This window comes from Alternaria incomplexa (assembly GCF_024043165.1).
Source record: "Alternaria incomplexa strain BMP 0042 chromosome Unknown scaffold_14, whole genome shotgun sequence".
NCBI classification, from domain to species: Eukaryota; Fungi; Ascomycota; class Dothideomycetes; order Pleosporales; family Pleosporaceae; genus Alternaria; species Alternaria incomplexa.
Genome location: NW_026249863.1, coordinates 907,597 through 928,417, shown reverse-complemented (window position 1 = coordinate 928,417; position 20,821 = coordinate 907,597). Strand labels below are relative to the sequence as shown.

The 20,821-nt window shown below is 52.6% G+C and overlaps 6 protein-coding genes across 6 annotated transcripts; 4 read left to right on the top strand and 2 right to left on the bottom strand.

Annotated features, from left to right (window-relative positions):
• Positions 1-410: 410 nt before the first annotated feature.
• On the bottom strand, positions 411-987 carry J4E90_009027 (uncharacterized protein; the record flags this gene model as incomplete). The annotated part of the gene is made up of 2 exons (XM_051438548.1): positions 411-802; positions 861-987. The coding sequence occupies 2 exons, from the start codon at positions 985-987 to the stop codon at positions 411-413; spliced, it is 519 nt and encodes a 172-aa protein (XP_051287858.1).
• Positions 988-3,659: 2,672 nt separating this feature from the next.
• Positions 3,660-4,642, top strand: J4E90_009026 (uncharacterized protein; the record flags this gene model as incomplete). Its single annotated transcript, XM_051438547.1, has 2 exons — positions 3,660-3,768; positions 3,819-4,642. 2 exons carry the CDS (start codon positions 3,660-3,662, stop codon positions 4,640-4,642), a joined length of 933 nt encoding a protein of 310 aa, XP_051287857.1.
• A 171-nt stretch (positions 4,643-4,813) lies between these two features.
• J4E90_009025 (uncharacterized protein) lies at positions 4,814-5,629 on the bottom strand (the record flags this gene model as incomplete). The annotated part of the gene is made up of 2 exons (XM_051438546.1): positions 4,814-5,509; positions 5,564-5,629. The coding sequence occupies 2 exons, from the start codon at positions 5,627-5,629 to the stop codon at positions 4,814-4,816; spliced, it is 762 nt and encodes a 253-aa protein (XP_051287856.1).
• Positions 5,630-7,116: 1,487 nt separating this feature from the next.
• J4E90_009024 (uncharacterized protein) lies at positions 7,117-7,944 on the top strand (the record flags this gene model as incomplete). Its single annotated transcript, XM_051438545.1, has 1 exon — positions 7,117-7,944. The coding sequence occupies one exon, from the start codon at positions 7,117-7,119 to the stop codon at positions 7,942-7,944; it is 828 nt and encodes a 275-aa protein (XP_051287855.1).
• Positions 7,945-10,555: 2,611 nt separating this feature from the next.
• Positions 10,556-14,397, top strand: J4E90_009023 (uncharacterized protein; the record flags this gene model as incomplete). Its single annotated transcript, XM_051438544.1, has 3 exons — positions 10,556-12,960; positions 13,014-13,896; positions 13,984-14,397. 3 exons carry the CDS (start codon positions 10,556-10,558, stop codon positions 14,395-14,397), a joined length of 3,702 nt encoding a protein of 1,233 aa, XP_051287854.1.
• A 2,983-nt stretch (positions 14,398-17,380) lies between these two features.
• J4E90_009022 (uncharacterized protein) lies at positions 17,381-20,236 on the top strand (the record flags this gene model as incomplete). The annotated part of the gene is made up of 1 exon (XM_051438543.1): positions 17,381-20,236. The coding sequence occupies one exon, from the start codon at positions 17,381-17,383 to the stop codon at positions 20,234-20,236; it is 2,856 nt and encodes a 951-aa protein (XP_051287853.1).
• Positions 20,237-20,821: the final 585 nt, after the last annotated feature.

Sequence of the window (20,821 nt, the reverse complement as noted above, 5' to 3'; positions counted from 1 at the left end):
TATTCCAAGCGTACAGTGGCCAGCGCCTGGCTACGAACAACAGCCTGTGCATGGCACTCCGAGCACCCCATACTATCCATAAGACACGTCAGGAAGACTTCAGTTTGCATACCGACACCCCGCACTCCAATAATGCGCTTGGACGAACAGGTTGTGGAAGAAAGCTCGGCACTTGGTTTGGAGTTTACATGGAAGGTATAGATGGCGCATTATACCCCGGTTAGATACCGCCCGATACATTGGCGGTAGGTTTTTTTTTTGTACAGGCAAGCGATGTTTGGTCCTTTTTCCTTGCAGAAGCCTTAGCAGGCACCCAAAAACCTCAGAAAATGGAGCGATAAAACCCACTCGTCATGTCTTGCTCCTTCATCGTGACTGAGTTCACCACCTCTCCACAAGCCCACCTACTCTTACTGCGCCTTCTTCGCCTTCGCCTGCCCACCCCTAAAGCCCATGCCATAGACATACACCAGACTGCCGCCTAGGTACGCTGCAAACATGGTTGCCGGCAGCGCAATGACGCTGCTGATCAGGATGTTGGTATCGCTCGGCACCATGCCGGGGTTGCTTCTGCGCGTCCACCAGTTAAACGCCGCACCCAGCACCGTCACATCGTTGATGACGGCATGTAGCGCGCCAACTTGTGCCTTCCTTGACTTCAAGCCGTCGCGCTTGACAAGCGGAATGAACTCGTACATGCCGGTCGCGACCGCCGGGGCGGAGAAGAGGAGCGTGAGGAGCGTGGTGTAATAGGAGAGGAGGGGGAAGATGGACGGGTTTATGGCGATGTCGAAGGTTTTGACTGGAGGGTGTCAGATAAAGCTGACCAGGCTGGAGAGGGGGGGGTATGGGGGGCTTACATGTCGATGCCACAGCGCCGGAGGTTGGCGCATACTTGGAGAGGAAGTAGACGGCATCCAGAGCACCTGTGAGGAAGGTGGTGGTGATGGGGAAGTGCACTGTCGCTGGGTGTGTTGGGTGGCTCATCTTGGTGTTTTATGACGATTGCAATTGCGAGTGATTTTACTGGGCGATGAGCGGAAGAAGAGAGTGATATTTCATGTCGCAGGTCTATGCACTTTGTGCGCCGCAACTGCAGCGGAGAGCCGGACGCCTCGTGCCCCGTGCAAGGGCGCAAACATCTTCGGCTTACGCTGTGTCGTCATGGACTCCGGACTCAGAGAGGCGTGCCGCGAGGGGGTGGAACACACGCGTTGAGCTCGCGTGGGGCGGGCGGAGCTCGGGACCGTCAGCTCTTTCCCCGGTGCTGTGATTGGCTGGCTATGGCGGTTTAAACACATGCGTCTCGGACCCCCGATCAACAACACGCTATGTGCATCTATGCTTCGAGTCTGATAAGGACTTAATGAAGTCGCGCAAGCTCAGTGAATCTGGGTCGGAAGTCCGCGAATGTCGACCCTGAGGCCTTCGAGTATACCCACCTGAGCAGGTGGTGCGCGCCAACATCACGCATAATCGCACACCGCAGTTATGTCAAAAAGAAAAGACGTGACTTACATCTTTTCATTGCGCTATTAAGAGTACATCGCCTTCGAAACGGCAGAGGACGGAAGCATCAAGCTAGAATATACTTAGGTATCAAGCAGCACGAGGCACGACACAAGTCCACTTACCCGCGAAAAGGGCAGCGGAAGCAGGCCATTTCATCGACGCAACCATATCGCACTTTGAATGAAGGGAAGGCCATATAATACGCTTCTTAGCGGGCCATCTTCGCTCCTAAAATTCGTTTGGGTAAACTCTCTCTACGAGAACTGTCGCAACACCCTCCCGTCGTTTCTACAAAGGCAGTAGACGGTAACAAAGACAACATGTACGATCTTGGTATCATTTTTGAAGAGTAGCGAGACATAAGGACGTTACGGGGATTTGAAGTTCAGGACGAAGAGGAAAAGAAGATGACTTCTTACCGTGTGCGCCGCTGCCTGCATGGCTGCAAGACTGTCTAATGAGGTCACAAAAGCCGCTGTTTCGAAGGCTCACAAAATTTACCTCATTTTTGACGATGTTGAAACGATGCATTGGTCTTCGACAGCCTCTCGACATGGGAATGTTGACGCCGAAAGACTTTATCTTCCATCACATTTCAAAGTTCTATTTCAATCATCTCTAAAAAGTCGTTGTCGCAAAGCTACGACAAGGTGTTGGAGGAAGAATGGTTCCAGGCGACTGATGGCTATCTGATCCACCTCGTCACAATGCACGCAGTTCTTCGTGACACCCAGATGACGACGTCTGGTCTCCAGTTCAAAGTTCCTCCACCGACGATATACGTTGTTACCTTGATTTTAGAACGAAAATGACGTTTGTGTCACAGCCGTGAGGCGCTGAAACGCCGAACACCCGTTCCACAGCCAGCAAACCTTGTGTGCGGCCTTATGCGGGTGATTCGGTAGTGATGATAGCCAGAGTTTCCTTCAAACCATCGAACACTATGCGAATGACGGAAATCCGATGTGTGAGGGCATTGTTGCCAGGATAGAGAAGAGCGTTGCTGGTGTAAGTTCCTGCGATGAGATCTCCGCTGAAGTCGCCGGTTGCATACGAGCTGCGCAGGGACAGGAGATGGCATGGAAGCATGCAAAGCCCGAATCAGAGAACGAACGAGCCATTGCGGGACTTGCCATTGCCCATGTCGTAGAAGCCGAGGTATACAGATACCGTTTGAAATTCCATGAATGACGTTGTTTGTCAGATGGAGGAGAAGCCTCCGATGACATTTGTAATCCTCGACCTGCTAGGCTCCAATGTCGAGAATGATTACATTCTACGTATCTGGGCGCTGGGATGCTTGCTACACAGCTCTGGCCTCGCGGGAACATGTCCTGTTCAAATTTAAGCTTCGCGCCGTTGGGTTTACTGGACAACTCGCCGTCGCATCCGGCTCAAGTATGGTACCTAGGTAGATGCGATTCGCCTCGCACGTGTCCACTGGTTACTGGACAGGTACAGTCTGAACTTGCGTCCTCACCGTATCCAGTACCGTGCGGTCGTATGTATAGTCGCAGTTACATGTGAAGCGAAAGTTACCTAGGTACCAACGGCAAGTCGACGCGACGGCAGACAGCGGAGAAAAACCAGTGCGGGGTCGATCACCACGAAGCCTGAAGCGATCCCCCATACAAACATACCATCTCCACAACACCACGCGCAGCCGGCCGTTCCCGCTTACCACACAGCAGCATCCACGTGCGTGAAAGCGAATGCGAAGCTGCCGAAGTGTATATTGTGGTTTTCGATACGCTAACACGGCGGCGTAGCGGCAAAACAAAGTGCGAACATGGCGATCGGTCAGGCGCTACTTGCCCTGAACGTTCAGGGCGCAGGTCCGAGCCTGTCACAACGATCATTTTGCGCCACCAGACTCCACAAACAACTTTTAGGAGGATGATGAGTTCGGGGTTGGAGCTTGTAAGACCGAGTCATGCGTCGTACCTGACAGCCGGTAGCTTGTGATCTGCACGGCGCGATGCTTGAACGACTCAGGATGGCTGGTTCCGGGAGTTGTGCTACGGTGCCTTGGGATGGTGGAAGCGTTCAGGGAGTGAAGCGGAGTCAGTGGCAGGGACGGGTATGTATATAACGCGTTGTCGCTTTGATGAGAGAGGTGTTGTTGAGTATTGTACCATTCGATCATCATGAAGCTCTCCACCTTTGCAGTTGCCGCTCTCGCCGCACCCTTCGTTCAGGCTGCCCCAACTGACATTCGGGAACTCGCCAACAGGCAGACAAAACCCAAAGAACTCAGTATGATATACCAACTATATGCGACTTGATCGCTTGCTTACTGCCAGCAGTCCAGCCAGAGCTCTACCCGGTCCTCCAACGGTACACCAGATACGCCGTAGCCTCCCTCGCCACCTTCGTCTACGGCTTCGGAACCTGCAAAAGCCCTCCCTTTGGCTCAAAACTCGTCCGAAAAGTTGTCTCCGACATCGTAAACGACACCCAAGTCGCCGTCTTCCAAGATGACGCCGCCAAGGAATTCATCGTCTCCTTCGCTGGCTCATCTTCACTACAGGATTTCGGAACAGACTTCAACTTCTTCTTCATGCCCTTTGATTCTGCACCAGGCTGCACGGGTTGTCAAGTCCACGGCGGTGTTCTGAAAGGCTGGCGATCAGTTCAAGCTGGTGTTATCCAGGCCCTTGCCGAACTACGTGCTGAGCAGCCGTCCTACTCCACCATCATCACCGGTCACAGCCTAGGAGGTGGTCTGGCAAGTATCGCGTACACCGACCTCAAAGCCAACGGCATACCAATCAAAATCGCATACACCATGGGCTCGCTGCGCGTCGGAAACCAACAGTACGCCGACTACACTGACAAGCTGTCTGGTGCAAGCGACACCAATCTCGGCACTCTCATCCGTATCACGCACCGAATCGACGGCGTACCCGGGTTACCGCTCACCCCCATGGGTTTTGTACATACGCGCACTGAGATCTACGAGCAAAACACTGCACCCATTCTAGGAACCCAGAGTGCTGGAACAACGTACCGCTGCTTTGGCCAGGAAGCGCCGGATTGCAACAAGGGGACTGCTACGGGCTTTATTAACCAGGATCATTTGGTGTATACTGAGATTAATATGACAGATGGCGCGCAATGTAATAACTGATGGTTCGATGGTCGGGGAGGAGGGGGATGACGATATTCATGATGATGTATGCTTGTAATGTAACCTTAATTTTTGTTTCTACCAATACAATACACTATTGTACTAGGACCGAGAGTTCTCATGCATTTTGGTTGTTCTGACTCCCTCATAAGTATGCTCAGATGTCCAGACTCATAGGTTTCTCAGCCTCGCTCGAGTAATAATCGACTGATCTAGCGTCGCCATGATCGCTCGACCATCGGCATCCGCCTGGAGCGCCTCATACGCCATGCTCAACGGAAACCCAGCTGATGAGATACCATACAGCATAAAGTCTTCCTGCAGTAGATACTCCATGCTCTTGTAAATGCAAGTACTCAGCTCAAGACACTCCTCCCGCAACGCTTCGGGGCTATATGCCGCATCATCATGCACTGCATGCTTTAGTCCCGGAAAACGATTCAAAAGGCCCTGAATCTCCTTGAGGCAGAGAAGTTGGAAAGCCCAGAAATAGACGAAGACGTTGGCGATACCGAGGCTTGGGTACCATAGCGATTCGTAGGTGCCGCCGAGATCGCGCTCTACGCTCTGTCGACAGGAGATTGGTTCTAGGGTTTTTGCTAGGAAGCCGCTGTGCCAGTTCTTGAGTTGTGCTATACTTCCCATGAGCTCTGTGATGAGTTGGTTGGCTGATCCAGCTGTGCCAACGGCAGTGGCGTTGGGAGAAGTAGGCAGTACCACGTCGATCTTCTCCAGGAGACCGGGGATGTGTGCTGCGACACCTAAGAGACTCTGTAATGGGGCACCTTTGTGATGTTGGAAGGGCAGTGTAAGCCAGGATCCATCTGCGAAGAATGTCGATTTCCGAAGTATAAAGGCTTTGAGTACCTAGGACGTAGACATGTCAGATCATGAAACTCTCTCGTGTGGCATTGTACTTACTAAAAGCGGTCTGAAGCCCATAAGCATGGTATGCTCGATGCCCGATGCGAAGATCTCTGGCGGCATGAGTTGAAACATCTTGCTGACGCCTTCCACATGTATCAGCCAACTAGACTCTTGCGTCGGCGAAAGCACCTATCATATTTCATTAGCCTTTGCTTGAACTAAACAACCCAAAAGAGAGCCAGAAAGATCAGTAAACAATCGTCTGAGAGATGGGCGAGATTACCTCCGTCAGTGCCAAACACATAACTGCGGCTACAAGCTCGCTCCTGTAAGCGTCCCCCACAGCTGCAAGACTTTCTCCCAAAAGACGGAGACTATCCTCGTATTGCGCAACTACTACGTTGAGACAGTCTCTACGCTCTCGATAAGCGGTGATAGCAAGTGCCAAAGCGCTCACGGCCGAGTATAAACACTGAGAATACGGTCCAGTCATATCCGCAGTCAGTTCGGGGAGGGCCTTGGCCCAAGAGCCACAAAACCATGAGCATTGTTCAGATGCATGTGTCGCATTACATGGTAGCTCTTGGACGGGGATGAAATTGCGCAAGATCAACGATACTTTCTCTCGGATGATGGAAGCATCTGGAGGAAATGGACCATGCGAAGGTGGTAAGTCGCTGGACGTGAAGGTGGCCTGCTGGGGAAGTCTAGTCGACTCGTCTTTAGCCTGATTACAACCCACTTCGGCATCGGAAGGACATTGCGCATCCACTGGGAGAAGGAGCTTTGTCCGCGGAGCCGATTTCGGACGCGCCCTTGGCTTTACTGCCGTTTTGGTAGCATCGAAGGGTACAAATAAGGCGTCCGGGTACCCTTCGCATATTCGCTTACTGAAAACACATTGAGTGCATGCTGGACGCTTGCCGTCGCACTGTTCAATACAGAATAGGATCAGCACATACACCCCGGAATCAAGGGACCGTGCAAACATACCTGAAGCTTTCGTTTGCGGCAAGTATCACAGAGGTCCTTTTTCCTGACTTTCATCGCAGAGGTACGCGTCCGTGAGGGAACGCGATATGTTACCGCAACCGGAAGGTATCGATTGGCTTCGGGGTTTTACTCCCGAATTGAATAGCCTAGGGTGGGGCACTACCATGAAATCTGGTATAGGATGGAAATAGCTAGGGATGCGTTGACGCAACGCGGAGGGTGGCAGCTGAGACAGCGCCCAGCAATGATGTAGGTGTTGTGTTCATCCAATGGGAGGTGGACATGTGGGTCGGGGTTCGCTCCTTCGTTGGGCTTAGCGCTTGCGGCTCCAACGCTACTACCCCAGGTATCGTCCGTCGCGTTTCTACACTCTACCAGAACTCATCAGATCATGCGAAAATTCTGTCTTGCTGATTAACGTTGCTGATCAGGTAATCATCGCACCGTTCGCCGATGTGCGAATTGCCCTAGGCTGTATGTCACGATGGCTCTCATTCATGGCGCGGCTTGGTATAAAGCCAACTACTGCGTGCCATTGCATGAAAGATTGATACTCAGGTACTAATCTATCATCACTCTACTATTCGACAAACTTCAATATTTCTATAACAATCATGTCGACGTCCACCTTCAAGAACAAAGTCACCATCACCCACATCGGCACCGCCACCGCCATCCTCGACATCGACGGCATCACCTTCCTCACCGACCCCTTCTTCTCCCCCGCTGGCACCGAGTTCAACGGATCCGCAGCCATTCTCAAAGTCCACGAGGACCCAGCTCTGAAGCTAGACCAACTACCCCACATCGACGCCATTCTCCTCAGCCATGAGAACCACCCCGATAACCTCGACGACTTAGGACGTCGACTCGTCGATGGCCGCCACGTCGTAACCACCAACGATGGCGCGAAGAATCTTGCACCGCGTCCGAGTGTCCTCGGGTTTAGTGACTGGCAAGAAAGAGACGTGCGGATCGCAGGGACTACGTTCCATATCACTGCTACGCCTTGCAAGCACTGGCCCGGACACGAATGCGTCGGCTTTGTCCTGCACACCGAAAGCTTCGGCGTCGCAGCAGACGGCCGTCCAAACGCAATCTACTTCTCCGGCGACACTGTATACATCGAAGAGCTCGCGAAGATTGCGGACAAATACCACATCACTGTCGCTATCATGAATTGCGGTAAAGCGACCTTCTACGAGTTCACCGACGAAGGTAAACCGGGGCAGCCAGGCGATGCTTTACAGATTACTATGGATGGTCGGCAAGCGGCTCACCTTCTTAAGGATCTGAAGGCTGATGTACTGGTGCCGATGCATTATGAGTCGTGGGATCATTTCAAGCAGGGTGGTGATGGGCTTGCGAGGGAGTTTGAGGAGGAGGGGGTTTTGGAGAGGGTGAGGTGGTTGAAGCCTGGGGAGGCTGTTGAGATTAATTGAGCTGTAGAAGGGGGCATTATGTGATGCTAGTGTATTAAAAAATGTATTGGTAGTAGTTGAGCCTTGCATGGTACTGGAGTTGTAGAATGTTGGAGTGATAATAATCACATTTACACTATATCTTGAGGAGTTCAAAATGTCTTCTGGTCTCAACGTCCTGCTTCCTGTTCCTATTGAAAGCCGAATAATTGACGATCCAAGCAACACGCGCATGTATCCCCTTCAGCGCACCACAACAAACATCACATTTCCAGCCAAATTCCAAGAAAACTCGGCGGCCGTGACACAACCGACCAAGAAGTTTCTGCATTCCTTTCTCAATCTCTTCCACCCAGCAGAACGCCGACTTTGTGTATATGAAAACCGCAGTGGGTCGGCATTTGATACCACATCCAGCCTAGCGCCACGACCATCTAGACCAGGAGTTGGCTCATCTTCGGGCAGAAACATCCTTTTAATGCTGATTATCAATCCGTACAAGTTCGCCGATGAGTGAACAAATCTCTCATCTCGTACGTGCAGGTCCGTGATGGGAAAGTATATATACTTTCGAGCCCGCCATCAAGTAGCATCACGCACCCGCTAGAACAGCACAAGATCGACACTCTCTACTTGGCAATTCTAAACTCAGAGTGAGAGATCATGTTTGGAAGAAAGACCACGGACGACCATGAGGGGAAAATATTTCCGGAAACACCAAATCATGGCCAACCGAAACACGAAGACACCGAATCAGCCACACTACCATCCTCAAGCACGAGCCTCGAAGAACAACCCGGAGACGGAATCGTCGCTCAAGAGCCACCAGAAGGCGGTTTAATAGCATGGCTAGCAGTCCTCGCATTCTTCCTCGCAATCATGAACACATGGTACTTCCCCTCCCCTCCCCTCCCCTACACCAACCCAGTCCACCCTTGCTGACAACCACCACCTTCACAGGGGCATGATAATCTCCTTCGGCGTCTTCCAAACCTACTACGTAACAACCCTCCACCAAACCCGCTCCACAATCGCATGGATAGGCTCCCTCGCCGTCTTCCTCCTCTTCTTCACCGGCATCATCAGCGGGCGCCTCACAGACGCCGGGTTTTACCGCTCCGTAACCTTCACAGGCGCTTTCCTCGTCGTGCTAGGCACGTTCATGACATCCCTGTCCGAGACGTACTGGCAAGTTCTGCTCGCGCAGGGTATTTGCACGGGCCTGGGAAACGGGTGTTTGCTCACGCCCATGTCGACGCTTGTGACGAGTTATTTTAAGAGGAGGTTGCCGTTGGTGACGGGCATTGCGGCGTGTGGGAGTGTGACGGGCGGGTTGGTGTATCCGTCTATGGTGAGGACCCTACTGCCGAGTGTGGGGTTTGGGTGGACGTTGAGGGCGATTGGGTTTATTCAGTTGGGGACGTTTGCGGTGGCGTTGGTGGTTGGGCGGCCGAGGAAGGTGGTGAGGAAGAAGGGGCCGCTGTTGGATGTGAGCGTGTTTGGGGAGGGGGCGTTTAATTTGCTGCTTGTGGGGTCTTTTTTGGTAAGTTGTGTTTAGTCTGCCAGTTCCAGATGGTATGGACGCGGTTGCTAACAGATCTGCAGGCTTTCCTGGGCGTCTTCTTCCCGTTCTTCTTCCTCAGCTCATACGCGAGAGAGAAGCGGGGGATGTCATACACCGAGTCCCTCAACCTTACCCTCGTTCTGAACGGCATCGGGTTTGCGGGTCGACTGCTACCCAGTCTGATCGCCCGATACTGCGGCACGATGAATGTCTACATCACATTCATCTTCTGCTCTGCACTCTGCATGTACACCTGGGTCCCGGTACACTCGACTCCCGGGCTCTACGTTTGGACGACTTTCTACAGTCTTTCTGTAGGTGGGGTTCAGTCACTCTCCCTGGCCATCGTCCCTATCATTATCTCCGATACATCGAAGATGGGTGCTTCGTTTGGCATTGTGTTTGCGGCTATTGGAGTTGGCGCATTGATAGGCTCGCCCGTTTGTGGTGCTATTATCACGTCGAGTGGTGGCTCGTATACTGGTGCGCAGGCTTTCTCGGGGAGTGTGTTGGTTGCTGGAGGACTGATCATACTGGCTGCGCGCGAAGCGAAGAGGCGGCAGAAACAGGAAGACGTTTGGGTGAAGATGTGAGGGCCGCACATCGGAACTCTGTTAGTTCCTTTATTCTTTTGGTGTTTTGTTATTGTAATTTAGCCTTCATGCGCATTATCAATTACATGGATGCATTCCTTCCAACCGTGCCACTGCTATGGCCATTCTTCGACGCATCTCTGAGACTAGGGCCTGGAGTGTTTTACTTGTAGTGGTACATTGTTGCGACTGAACCATGCCAATGGCGAGTGTCGTGAGATCGTGCCGTCGAGACGCACGGTCTGTGTTCGATGAAGATAGATGGAGACCCTGAGTTCCACGTGGGGTAGATCCTGTGATAGCGCGTTGTTGTTTACGCGTGGCCCACGTGTCAGACGCCCCGCTTTTACCCTTTGCCCTAGCAACATCAACTGTGCCGGCCGCCTAATTCGGCAACAACACGAGGGGCACTTCCATCGCGACAAGTGAGACACCTCACGATAAGACTATCGGAGTGACAAGACGACACCAGTCCATGCACAGTAGTCAGCGGAGACACCGTGCGCCGTTCCGACCGATCGACACCCTTTCCTCCGCCCAGAAGCCCGCTCTCAAAACCCCAGCGGCCACCGCCCACGCCTACACGTCGGACGATAGCGACTACCCTCACGAACAGTCGACCTCTCTACTCGGCGACTCGAGCAATCTCTTTGACGACATCGAGAGCCCGGCGAGCCATCCCACACAAAAGGAAGTCCTTCAGTCCCGCCTCAAGATGGTGCGTGAGCGAGAGCCTCCCATGGCTCAACCGCCACGCGATGGAACAGCGGCGCCGCCAAAGCCTCTGCAAGACCTACGAAACCCGGCTCCACAGTTTGGCGAGACAAGCCCGCTGAGGAACCCGCTGAAGAAGGACCGGAGCGAGCAGTTTGCACACCTCTTCAACAAACCCAAGCCAGGCCAGATGCGGCCCGAACACAGCCAGACGACGAAGCTACCGTCTCAATACTCGGCGCCTTCTAGACCGTCACAGAGCTCAGCCTCGAGTGGTAGCAGGGATACACTCAATCGACCTTTCAAAGTCCCCTCCGCACAGTCAGGTTCGCGCTATAGCACAGCGTCTACCTCATCTACCGGTTCCGACATCTTTGAGATCGATGCCTCGCAGTTTCAGCCCCGCCCGTCTCAAGGCGCCTCAGTACCGATTCCACGGCCATACAACCCACCACCAAAGACCAGCCATCCTCCCCCGCGACCGATATACTCGTCCATGGGCCACGCTGATGGCTTCCAACCGTTGAACAAGGGCGTGCACAACCCGCTACAACAGGCGCGGCAGACAATCATATTGGACGATGAAGACAACTTCGATCCAGACGCGGCTATTCGAGCCGAGGGTGGACGGTTCGGCGAGCCCGACCCGTACGCGTATGTCGACTCTGGTGCGGCAAGCGAGAACATCAAAGCGCTGCTTGAGGGTGCTTTCGAGGAAGACGAGAAGATTCCCAGGACGCGACTTCGTAAGAAGAAGAAGCAGCAAGAGGATGACGCTGGCAATTCCCTGGCGGACCGACTACAAGCGCTCGCCGTTAAGGACGAAGAGGCTAAGGCAGAGGCTGAACCAGAGGAGGAAGAGGAAGAAGACGATGGAACGGTCGAGGGTCTCAAGGTGAAGCTTCTGCCTCATCAAGTCGATGGTGTCGCGTGGATGATCGAGAAGGAGACCGGAAACCATAACAAGAAGGCCAAGCTGCCCAAGGGCGGTATCTTGGCGGATGATATGGGTCTGGGAAAGACCGTGCAATCTCTGGCACTCATTCTCTCGAACCCTCGGCCGGAGAAGGGCGTTGAGCCAGAGAACAAGAAGAACAAGATCTCCGACTCCACCGGCAAAGGCACTCTCGTCATCGCTCCTCTGGCTCTGATCAAGCAGTGGGAGGCTGAGATCAAGAGCAAGGTCGCCAAGTCGCACGCCCTCAAAGTCCTCGTACATCACGGCCCCAACCGTACAGAGTCCGCTGAGAAGCTGAAGCAGTATGACGTCGTTATCACTACCTTCAACAGCTTGGCTACCGACTTTGCGAAATGTGGCGATGGCCCTGACGGTCTGAAGAAGGGCTGTTTCGCCGTTTCGTGGTACCGCATCATGCTGGACGAGGCACATACCATCAAGAACCGCACAACGAAGATGGCAAAGGCTTGCTACGAACTTCGTTCGCATTACCGATGGTGCCTTACTGGAACACCAATGCAAAACAACATCGACGAGCTACAGAGTCTGATCAAGTTCCTCCGCATCCAACCGTACTGTGAGCTCTCTTCTTGGAAGGAGTCTATCGCGCAGCCAATGAAGAACGGTCGCGGTAACCTTGCCATGAAGCGACTCCAGGTCTTCTTGCGTGCCTTCATGAAGCGCCGTACGAAGGACGTGCTGCGGAAGGAGGGTGCGTTGAACTTTGGCGGCAAAGCCAAGGAGGGCGAGGAGCGGCCGGCCTTCCACATCGTTGCGCGAAACGTCGAGACCATCATAGGAGAGTTCACGAACAAGGAGCGCATTTTCTACGACCGATTACGAGACCGCACACAAGCCCGTCTTGATGAGATGATGGGCGGCGAAAAGCAAGATTATATTGGGGCGTTGGTGTTGCTTCTTCGTCTGCGCCAGGCTTGCAATCATCCCAACCTGACGAAGAGCAACGTTAAGGATGACAAGGATGCTTTGACAACCGGCTCAAAGTCGAATGCTGCAGCTGGTCTTCAAACTCCTCGAAAAGCAGCCAAGGACGATGCCGATGACCTCGCAGATCTCTTAGGAGGTCTCAGCGTTGCGACTAAGCGCTGTGATATCTGTCAGAATACACTCAATAGTGATAATACAGCTGCTGGCGGAGTACGTTGTACAGAGTGCGAGGAAGACCTGAATGGATCTGTCAAGGAGAAGTAAGCCAATGTCACGCAAAGTTCCAGTGATGTCACATACTAACCATCGATAGGCACAAATCGAAGAAGCACCGCAAACACAAGCACAAGGACGGCAAGAGCAAGAAACACCGGCAACCGAAGCCAATCTTGGACTCTGATGACGAAGAAGAGGCACCGCAATCAACCGCAGCCAAGCATTCTCGCAACCGTCGCGTCGTTGTCGACAGCGATGACGAAGAAGAGGAGGGCGAGTGGCTCGTCCCTGAAGATCAACAGCAGGCTGAAGACCTGGGCAAGGCTGGCGGTACCGATGATGAGAACGCAGAAGGCGGTGGCGATACTCTTGCTACCGTAGACTCGGACGCGTCCGAGACTGAGGATGAGAGCAAGAGCAACCTTGACTCATTCGTCGTTCACGATACCGACAGCGAAGATGGAGCGCCTGTAGCTCGTAAGAAGCTTGCCAAGAAGCCCCAAAAGGTCATCAGCCTCGACTCCGACGACGAAGAGGCTGATAGCGAGAGCGACGACGGCAGTGATAGTGGCTCGGGCGACTCCGCAACTGACTCAGAAGGAGGTGACTCGGATTCTGAAGCATCAGCATCAGCATCAGAAACCTCAGAATCCTCCTACAACGCCTCCTCCCTCGTCCCCTCCACCAAAATCCGCCAACTCCTCGCCATCCTCGAAAAAGAAACCGGCGAACACAAAGTCATCGTCTTCTCGCAATTCACATCCATGCTTGATCTCATCGAACCTTTCCTCAAGCGCGCAGGCTACAACTTCACCCGCTACGACGGCAGCATGCGCAACGACCTCCGCGAAGCCAGTTTGCAGAAACTGCGTGAAGACAAGCGCACGCGCGTCTTGCTGTGTAGTTTGAAGTGCGGGAGTCTGGGGCTTAATCTTACGGCTGCTAGTCGGGTGGTTATTATGGAGCCGTTTTGGAATCCGGTATGTATATGTCCTTTGCATGGCTGCTTATGCCTGTTCATACCTCCTCATACCACAAGAACAATTCACTAACCAACATACAAATAGTTCGTAGAAGAACAAGCAATAGACCGCGTCCACCGCCTCAATCAAACCGTCGACGTAACCGTCTACCGCCTCTCCATCCACAACTCCGTCGAAGAACGCATCCTCGAGCTGCAGGAAGCCAAGCGCAAGCTCGCTAATGCTGCCATCGAAGGTGGTAAGGCGATCAAGAATCTGACGATGAAGGATATGATGGCGTTGTTTAGTCGGGAGAGTGAGTATGATCGCAGGCATGATGATGATGCTAAGGATATGGAGTTGTATGGGAGGAGGAAGGTGTTGGATGGGGAGGGGGATGGAGAGAGGGGTGAGGTACTGGAGGAGGGGGGGAGGAGGAGGAAGGCGGGGAGTTTGGGGTTTAAGGCGGTTAAGAGGACGGAGAGGAGGGATGAGGGGGGTGCTTATGGTCGGCGTTGATGGGGGTGGGAGATGGAGGTGTTCTTTTGGTGTTGAGGGATGCGGGGTGGTGGGGTTTGGTTATGATATTGTGTTCACGATACGGTATGATATGAGGAATCGCTCTCGGACTTTTTATGAGAGAGTTAGACGAAAGCTGTTCATCATTGTCTAATGAAGAACGGGGTAATAATCTGCTTTCTCTGACGGGTCCGATGTGATCCGAAAAGATGTAATGCTTTCTCCGTGTTATCTTTACTCCACATGCGGTCTCTTCGTTTGCAGAAAGCACCTGCGGAACACAAGTGTTGATAGCCCATCATTACGTGAAGACGGACGTTGTGGAGTCAGAGTTTGTTTGGGTGGCATGCGAAGCTTCACCAAGCATCCTGTTGCTACCTTGGCACTTCATGTGTGAAATGGAATTAGTTATGGGACTAAATGACTCTAGAAGCAATGCAGCTTGTGCGAAACATCCGGCAAGCTTACATCCTCCTCTTTAGACGATAGTAATGTCTTGCTGCGGCATCTTGCTGATGGTGTCTTCCAGCTCTTGTTTCGTTTCCATCTCTAGTAGTGCAATTCCTATTCGCATATACCTCGAACAAGGAAGGCGATTGAGTAAAAGCCCGTGTAGTCTGTACCTTTCAGGGGTGATCATTCCGTAAGGTCCAAGACTTCCTGCTTGGTCGAGAACGACTACGATGTACGCCGTGCGAAGCTCTACATATCCTTCGCAATCAAAACTGAGGGTATTACCGGGTACACGAAACGATGACTTTTTCCAAATCTTGCAAATCCTGCCAGACTCATCAGGCACTGATATATTTGCCTGTCCAATCTCGTACATATCGTCAACGTGCATGCCGACCCAGTCAAAGGTTCCAAGGGGTCCTCGTAATTCAATCTTGCCGCTCGTAACCTGGCCGTACTTATCTGCCGGATTGGCTAGAGTTGTCTCATACTTGGATATCTTGGCATATACATGGCGGTAACTCTCCACATGTGGCGACCAAATATGACATTTCACCGACGCCCAGCTCCAAGAGGGAGCAACATACATCTTCGAGGGAGTAGTCTTGGGAGCCATAACCGACCATAAGAGGTTCAGGGGTAGATGTGCACTCCATAAGCCCGCTAGATAGTCGCATTGTGTTCTCTTGTGAACCCTCGATGCAATTCCCGATAAAGCGATCAGTCTGTCGGTTTCAAATGTGAGGCCGCACATTGTATATCTGCCAACAAGCTGCCACCAGTCAAGTTCCACATCCGATTGGTACTGAGACAGACCCCCGTAGCATAGCCGCTTGATGAGACCATAATTATTAGGGGAACTTCGGTCCGGTAATCCATCAATGGGGAAAACCTCAGAAGCCTGGAATTGTCGACACTCCCACAAGGCCATTGTTTTCGACATGTGGACGATACGAGGCGATACGATTCGTTCCTGTACCACCCAACCTCTTCGATTCACGGGCGACATCTCCACCGCATCCCACCATGAATCATTTCTCGTTACTTCGAACACGATTTCCTCTCCGTTTTCGTCAGTCCGGGCGCGAAAGTAATCCACAAGACGTTCAGCATCCCTTTTCATAAAGAGTCCGGAACTGCCATCATCTCCCACGTTTGCAGAAACATTTAGCCAGCTGTTGGAGTATATCTTTCCCATCGATGCCGATTCGTGCTTCCAATCTTCAATGTCGTCTTGAATGATACACAAACAGTCTATCCACATAAGACGTATTCCCAGCCGCCGCGTCATATTAGCCATGTCGCGAAAGGTCGGTTTCAGACTAGATATAGCAACGCCATTGCGGAGGGATCCAAGAGATTCGGTGGTCAGTTTGAGCTTTTGAGTACCCGAAGGGCCCCAGCAATGACTGAGGGTAAGATAGCGACTGCACTGCAATTGTGAACGGTCCCGCAGATGGACTCTTAGGGTACCAGATACATCACTGATCTCTAGCAACCGCGATGGCATCCATGTCTCTTCGCGGCCCTCTTTGCAGAGATCGTGAGTTTTGGTGCACAGTTCCTGCCAGTCCATGATTTGCGATATCGTCTCGGCTGAGCTCGTCTTGTCCGAGAAGGCTGTCGGCATATGCCTTGCTTCTCTGCTGCCCGATGGGTCGTGAGGAACTACACGTCTGAAATAAAAGATCTCTACATGGCTTTGCAGCAGTGTATACCGCGAATCGTTGGAAATGTCGCAGTGATTGAGCTCCACACGGATAACTTTTGGCCATTCATTCTTGCTGCGATCGGCGTACCAGATGGTAAGCGGAAGAGGGGATTGTGGATCGTTTGGGAGCCCTTTTTCGGCGATGCGTTCGTTGGTTTGGGAACAGATGTAGCAACCGTCGGTCGCAGAAGAAGCAAGGCTTGCGTGGGAAGAGTGATGATCAAGTTTGTAACCACTGCCAAATGGATCCGAAGTGCCATTCGCGACAAGATCCACCAGTTTACTAAAGGTGGCTTCGCAAATGTGACACAGCATAGTGTGCTCACAAGCGACGGGCCCGTTCCCTGGGGATTCACTAAGCCTCGTAGCGCAATCGTCGACTGTCTTGCGCAAGAAGTGATGGAGTCAGATTGCGACTGGCTTTGGAAGTGGGGTGTTAATGCTTGTACTAGTTTGAAACATAAATTGAGTGGACGTAGAGAGAACAGTTGGCAAGAACATTGCGCGACAGTCGTGACCGGTGAACAGTGCGGGGAAGAAGTGAGGCTAACCCGATTGCGGACGCGACGGCAGTCACGACTGGATGAATATCGTGCTTGGCCTGCCACACCATGCACAGTAATCTTGTGTATCCAAAAGCATCCATCTTGTTCGCTCGTGGCACAGATGATGCCTGGTGGCTCTCTCAACATGCAGTTGCCTACGTGGTTGCTCAGGATTCGGTTGCGCAGAATGGGGAGGCTGATCGCAAAGCCTGACCTCCATATCTAGCCTTGGTTCTCAGCAATTTGCTCGAACATGGCATCTCCAGAGCAAACAATGTCGTCCTTCACCTTGACGCCTATCGTCCAACAGGCAGTCGAGCATCGCCTCGAAGAGCTCGAACGCACCAAGAAGTCTTTCGAGCGGCGATATCTCTCTGAAGCCGCCGAGTCTGACCAGCCAAGTGTCATCGTACGTCTCGATAGACTACTGAACGAAGTGAAGGACCTGGACCCAAAGCTTGACGAAGAGGACGGCGAATGGTTGACAGAGACTATCCAACGATGCATCGAACAAGCCAAGGATGACGGTGCGATATCCGAGAAGAAGTTGTTGAGGCTAGAGAAGAGCCTCCGCGATAAACTGAGCAGGATTCGCAACCGCATGGAGGTATCGTGCCTCCACGCGCAGCTCATCAAGGAGGCTACAACCGCGGCTAAAATCGAAACGACGGCGACCAAGCTCGACGCTGTAGCACTGGACGACGACGACTTCGAAGTAGTCGATAACGAAAGCGAAGAAGTTCTCGAGAAGTTTGATAAAGCCTGTTCCCAGCCTCCGAATGTGAACAGCCAATCGATCGAGACCTATCTTTCGAGCTTGTTCACGTCCGAAGACGAACACCTACAATCTATCCGGGACGGGATGAAAGCATACGGAGATGATCTGAGTAGTGGTGAAATCGAGGTAGATGAGGAGTGCTTGACGTGGATAATGACGGACTTGATGAAGTCGGATCGGATCAGCCCAGAGCGGAAGGCTACCCTCGCAAACTACCTGCAATCACCCGACGCATTACGAGAGCTTGCCGCAACCTTGAACATGATAAGCTATCGCGACTGGAACTATAGAAACGCGGAGGCGGGCTTGCCAGTCGAAGTGCGCAAAACCAAGAGCGGCAAGCATTACGTTCACGTCGAGGTAGACATCATCGACATGTTGTTCCTGCATTGCTGTGCGATCAGGTGGGCCGTAAGGTTGAACGGGTGTTTGAAAAACTTGGTCCACTATTCGGGTCTGTTTCACTGTGCACCGTTGACAGAAGCGGAGCTCGACAAACGTGCTTTCTTCTTCGATACACCTCGTCCAGCACTCGTCATGGATACTGCATGTGGCGGTTATCTGTCGCCACCACCGCCGCCCTTACCTCGCATGTTCCAATCAATACCTCCTCCTCCCCCTCAACTACATCTGCACAACAGCGGGAAGGGTAGTCGAAAGAAGAAGAGGAGAGACGAGAACACGTATCCCATGATGCACCCGGCACCTCCACAACCACCGCCAGCTGCGCCTATGGATGTAGAAAGTCTTCGAAGGGACAACTACGAACAGCATTTCTTCATGTCGCGTCTGCCTCAGAAAGACGGCGAAGTACCCAAGATTGTTTCGTCCGAAGACGTCCAAGCAAGATTGATCAAGACCCTCGCTGTGGAATGCAAACTTCGAAAGGCGTTTGATGGCAAGGTGTGCGCTACAACTTTGGAGTTCGACTCAATTGCCTCCACAATTCCCAATCAAACCATCATCACCACATTGAGGTTTCTTGGTGTCCCGGAAGTCTTCCTCGAATTCTTTACTCGTGCTCTGGAGCCCAAGCTGGGCATCCGAGGTTCAGCCAGTGAGGTGGATAAACCCCTAACGCCTGCTAGTGGAGTAGCGGTTGCTCATGGCCTGGAGATGTTGTTCAGCGAAGCTGTGCTGTTGTTCCTCGACCTTGCCACGCACAAAGCGACAAAGTCGTACATGTACCGTCTGTATGACCGCTGCTACTTTGTTGGTACTGCGGTCCAGGTCACGAGTGCCAAGCAAGAAGCTGCTCGTTTCTCTGATATCATGGGGCTGAAGCTGCGCAATAACTCATCCATTGGTGGGCTCTCCATCGGACTTTTGACCATGGGCTCGCAGGAATCCTCGTCTTTCGATAAGAGCGAGGAACTAAGCGTAGATGAGATCAAAGTCGCCCTATACGCCACCCACGTAAAAGCTAGGCTCAAGGCATGCTCGACCGTACTGGAGTGGATTCGCGAATGGAATGACACTGTCGGTACCTACGCAGCACCGCTCTTCGGGCCTCTTGCCAATGTGTTTGACGCAGCACACCGCGATGCCGTCAAGTCCGCTTACAGACGTATCCACTCTATCGTACTTGGTGGTAGCGACTTGACCACATACGTTGCGAAGATGCTCAACCCCCATCTTAGAGGTGGTCTGGAGCGTATGTCTTTTGATCTTGAGCCCATCATCTACCTCCCGCAATCTTACGGTGGCCTCAGTGTAAAGACTCCGTTTGTCGCTTTAGCATCCGCCGCCAAGATTAGTGAATCTGGTTCCGGAAGGATCGAAAGATATCTCGGCGAAGAGGCTGCCTACTACGAAAAAGCCGCAGACCGATACACTCTGGCGTCAGGCCAGCGTCAGCAAAGGCTCGAAACAATTTTCAACAATGACCTATCAAGGATGATCTCAGCGCTTGGTTCTGAAACCACATCCAGCGTATGTCTCGACGCCCTTCGGTTCATGACGGAAGCTGAGATGACGGAACATCGCGAACGTACTCCATACCCACTGCTCACCAGTTACTTCTGGAAGCTCGGTCCAGTGACAGTGCCTGATCTTCTCAGCCTCTATCATGATCTACTTCGCGAGGACACTGATCGCATTGAAGAAAGCCAAAGGACCAAGCGAGAGGTACAACGTCTTTCCCGAACGAGGGATCTGAAAGACTGGTACAGAGTGAGCCAGCTGGAAAAATGGACGTTGCAGCTCTATAGCGAAGAGTGCTTTGAGAGGTACGGCGGCCTTGAAGTCTGGTGGGCTGAGGGCATGCCCGTGGAAGTCTACAACAGCCTCAGAGGTCACATGTCGGATGACGACGACGACGACGATTGTAGTTCAATGGTCTCAATAGTTTAGCCCAGACGCCCAGGCGAGAGGGAATCAGGTGGAGTGATGCCTAGTTCAGTTGCCCGGATGCGATGCGCGCTTCTCTTCTGTCGATACCGTCTATTTACAACCGTCGCTTCCGAAGGTATGTCATGAGTCTGTCGCGTTTCTTTCGGGTCTCCTAAATGCTCACGGTAGCTACGAATCAATGAATCATTCACGACGCGTCTCCATTAGTGCAGCGCGAAGATCGCGACCCCAGGCGTCGTGACCTTGCAGGAGCGGCAATGCCACCCCACAAATGACAAGAGGTGATGTTCTGTGACGGGCAAAGGATGCGCGCGACTTTGAATAGAGGGTCCAGTAGCGATGGTGAGGGCGGGAGCGATAGCGTTGTTGCTGTCAGAAGGGTGGATGATGGCGATGCTGTGCGCAAGATCGTGCAGCCTTCGGGATCTCGGAAGCAATCGTTTCCGATCGGACAACGTGACACACGGCGAAATTCTACTCAAGGCTCTTCGTCCATGCCAGACCTATGAAACGAAACACATTTTCCGAAAAAGTAATAATGAGCAGGATAACTCATATAGAGCGCCGCCTCATATTGGTGGATTC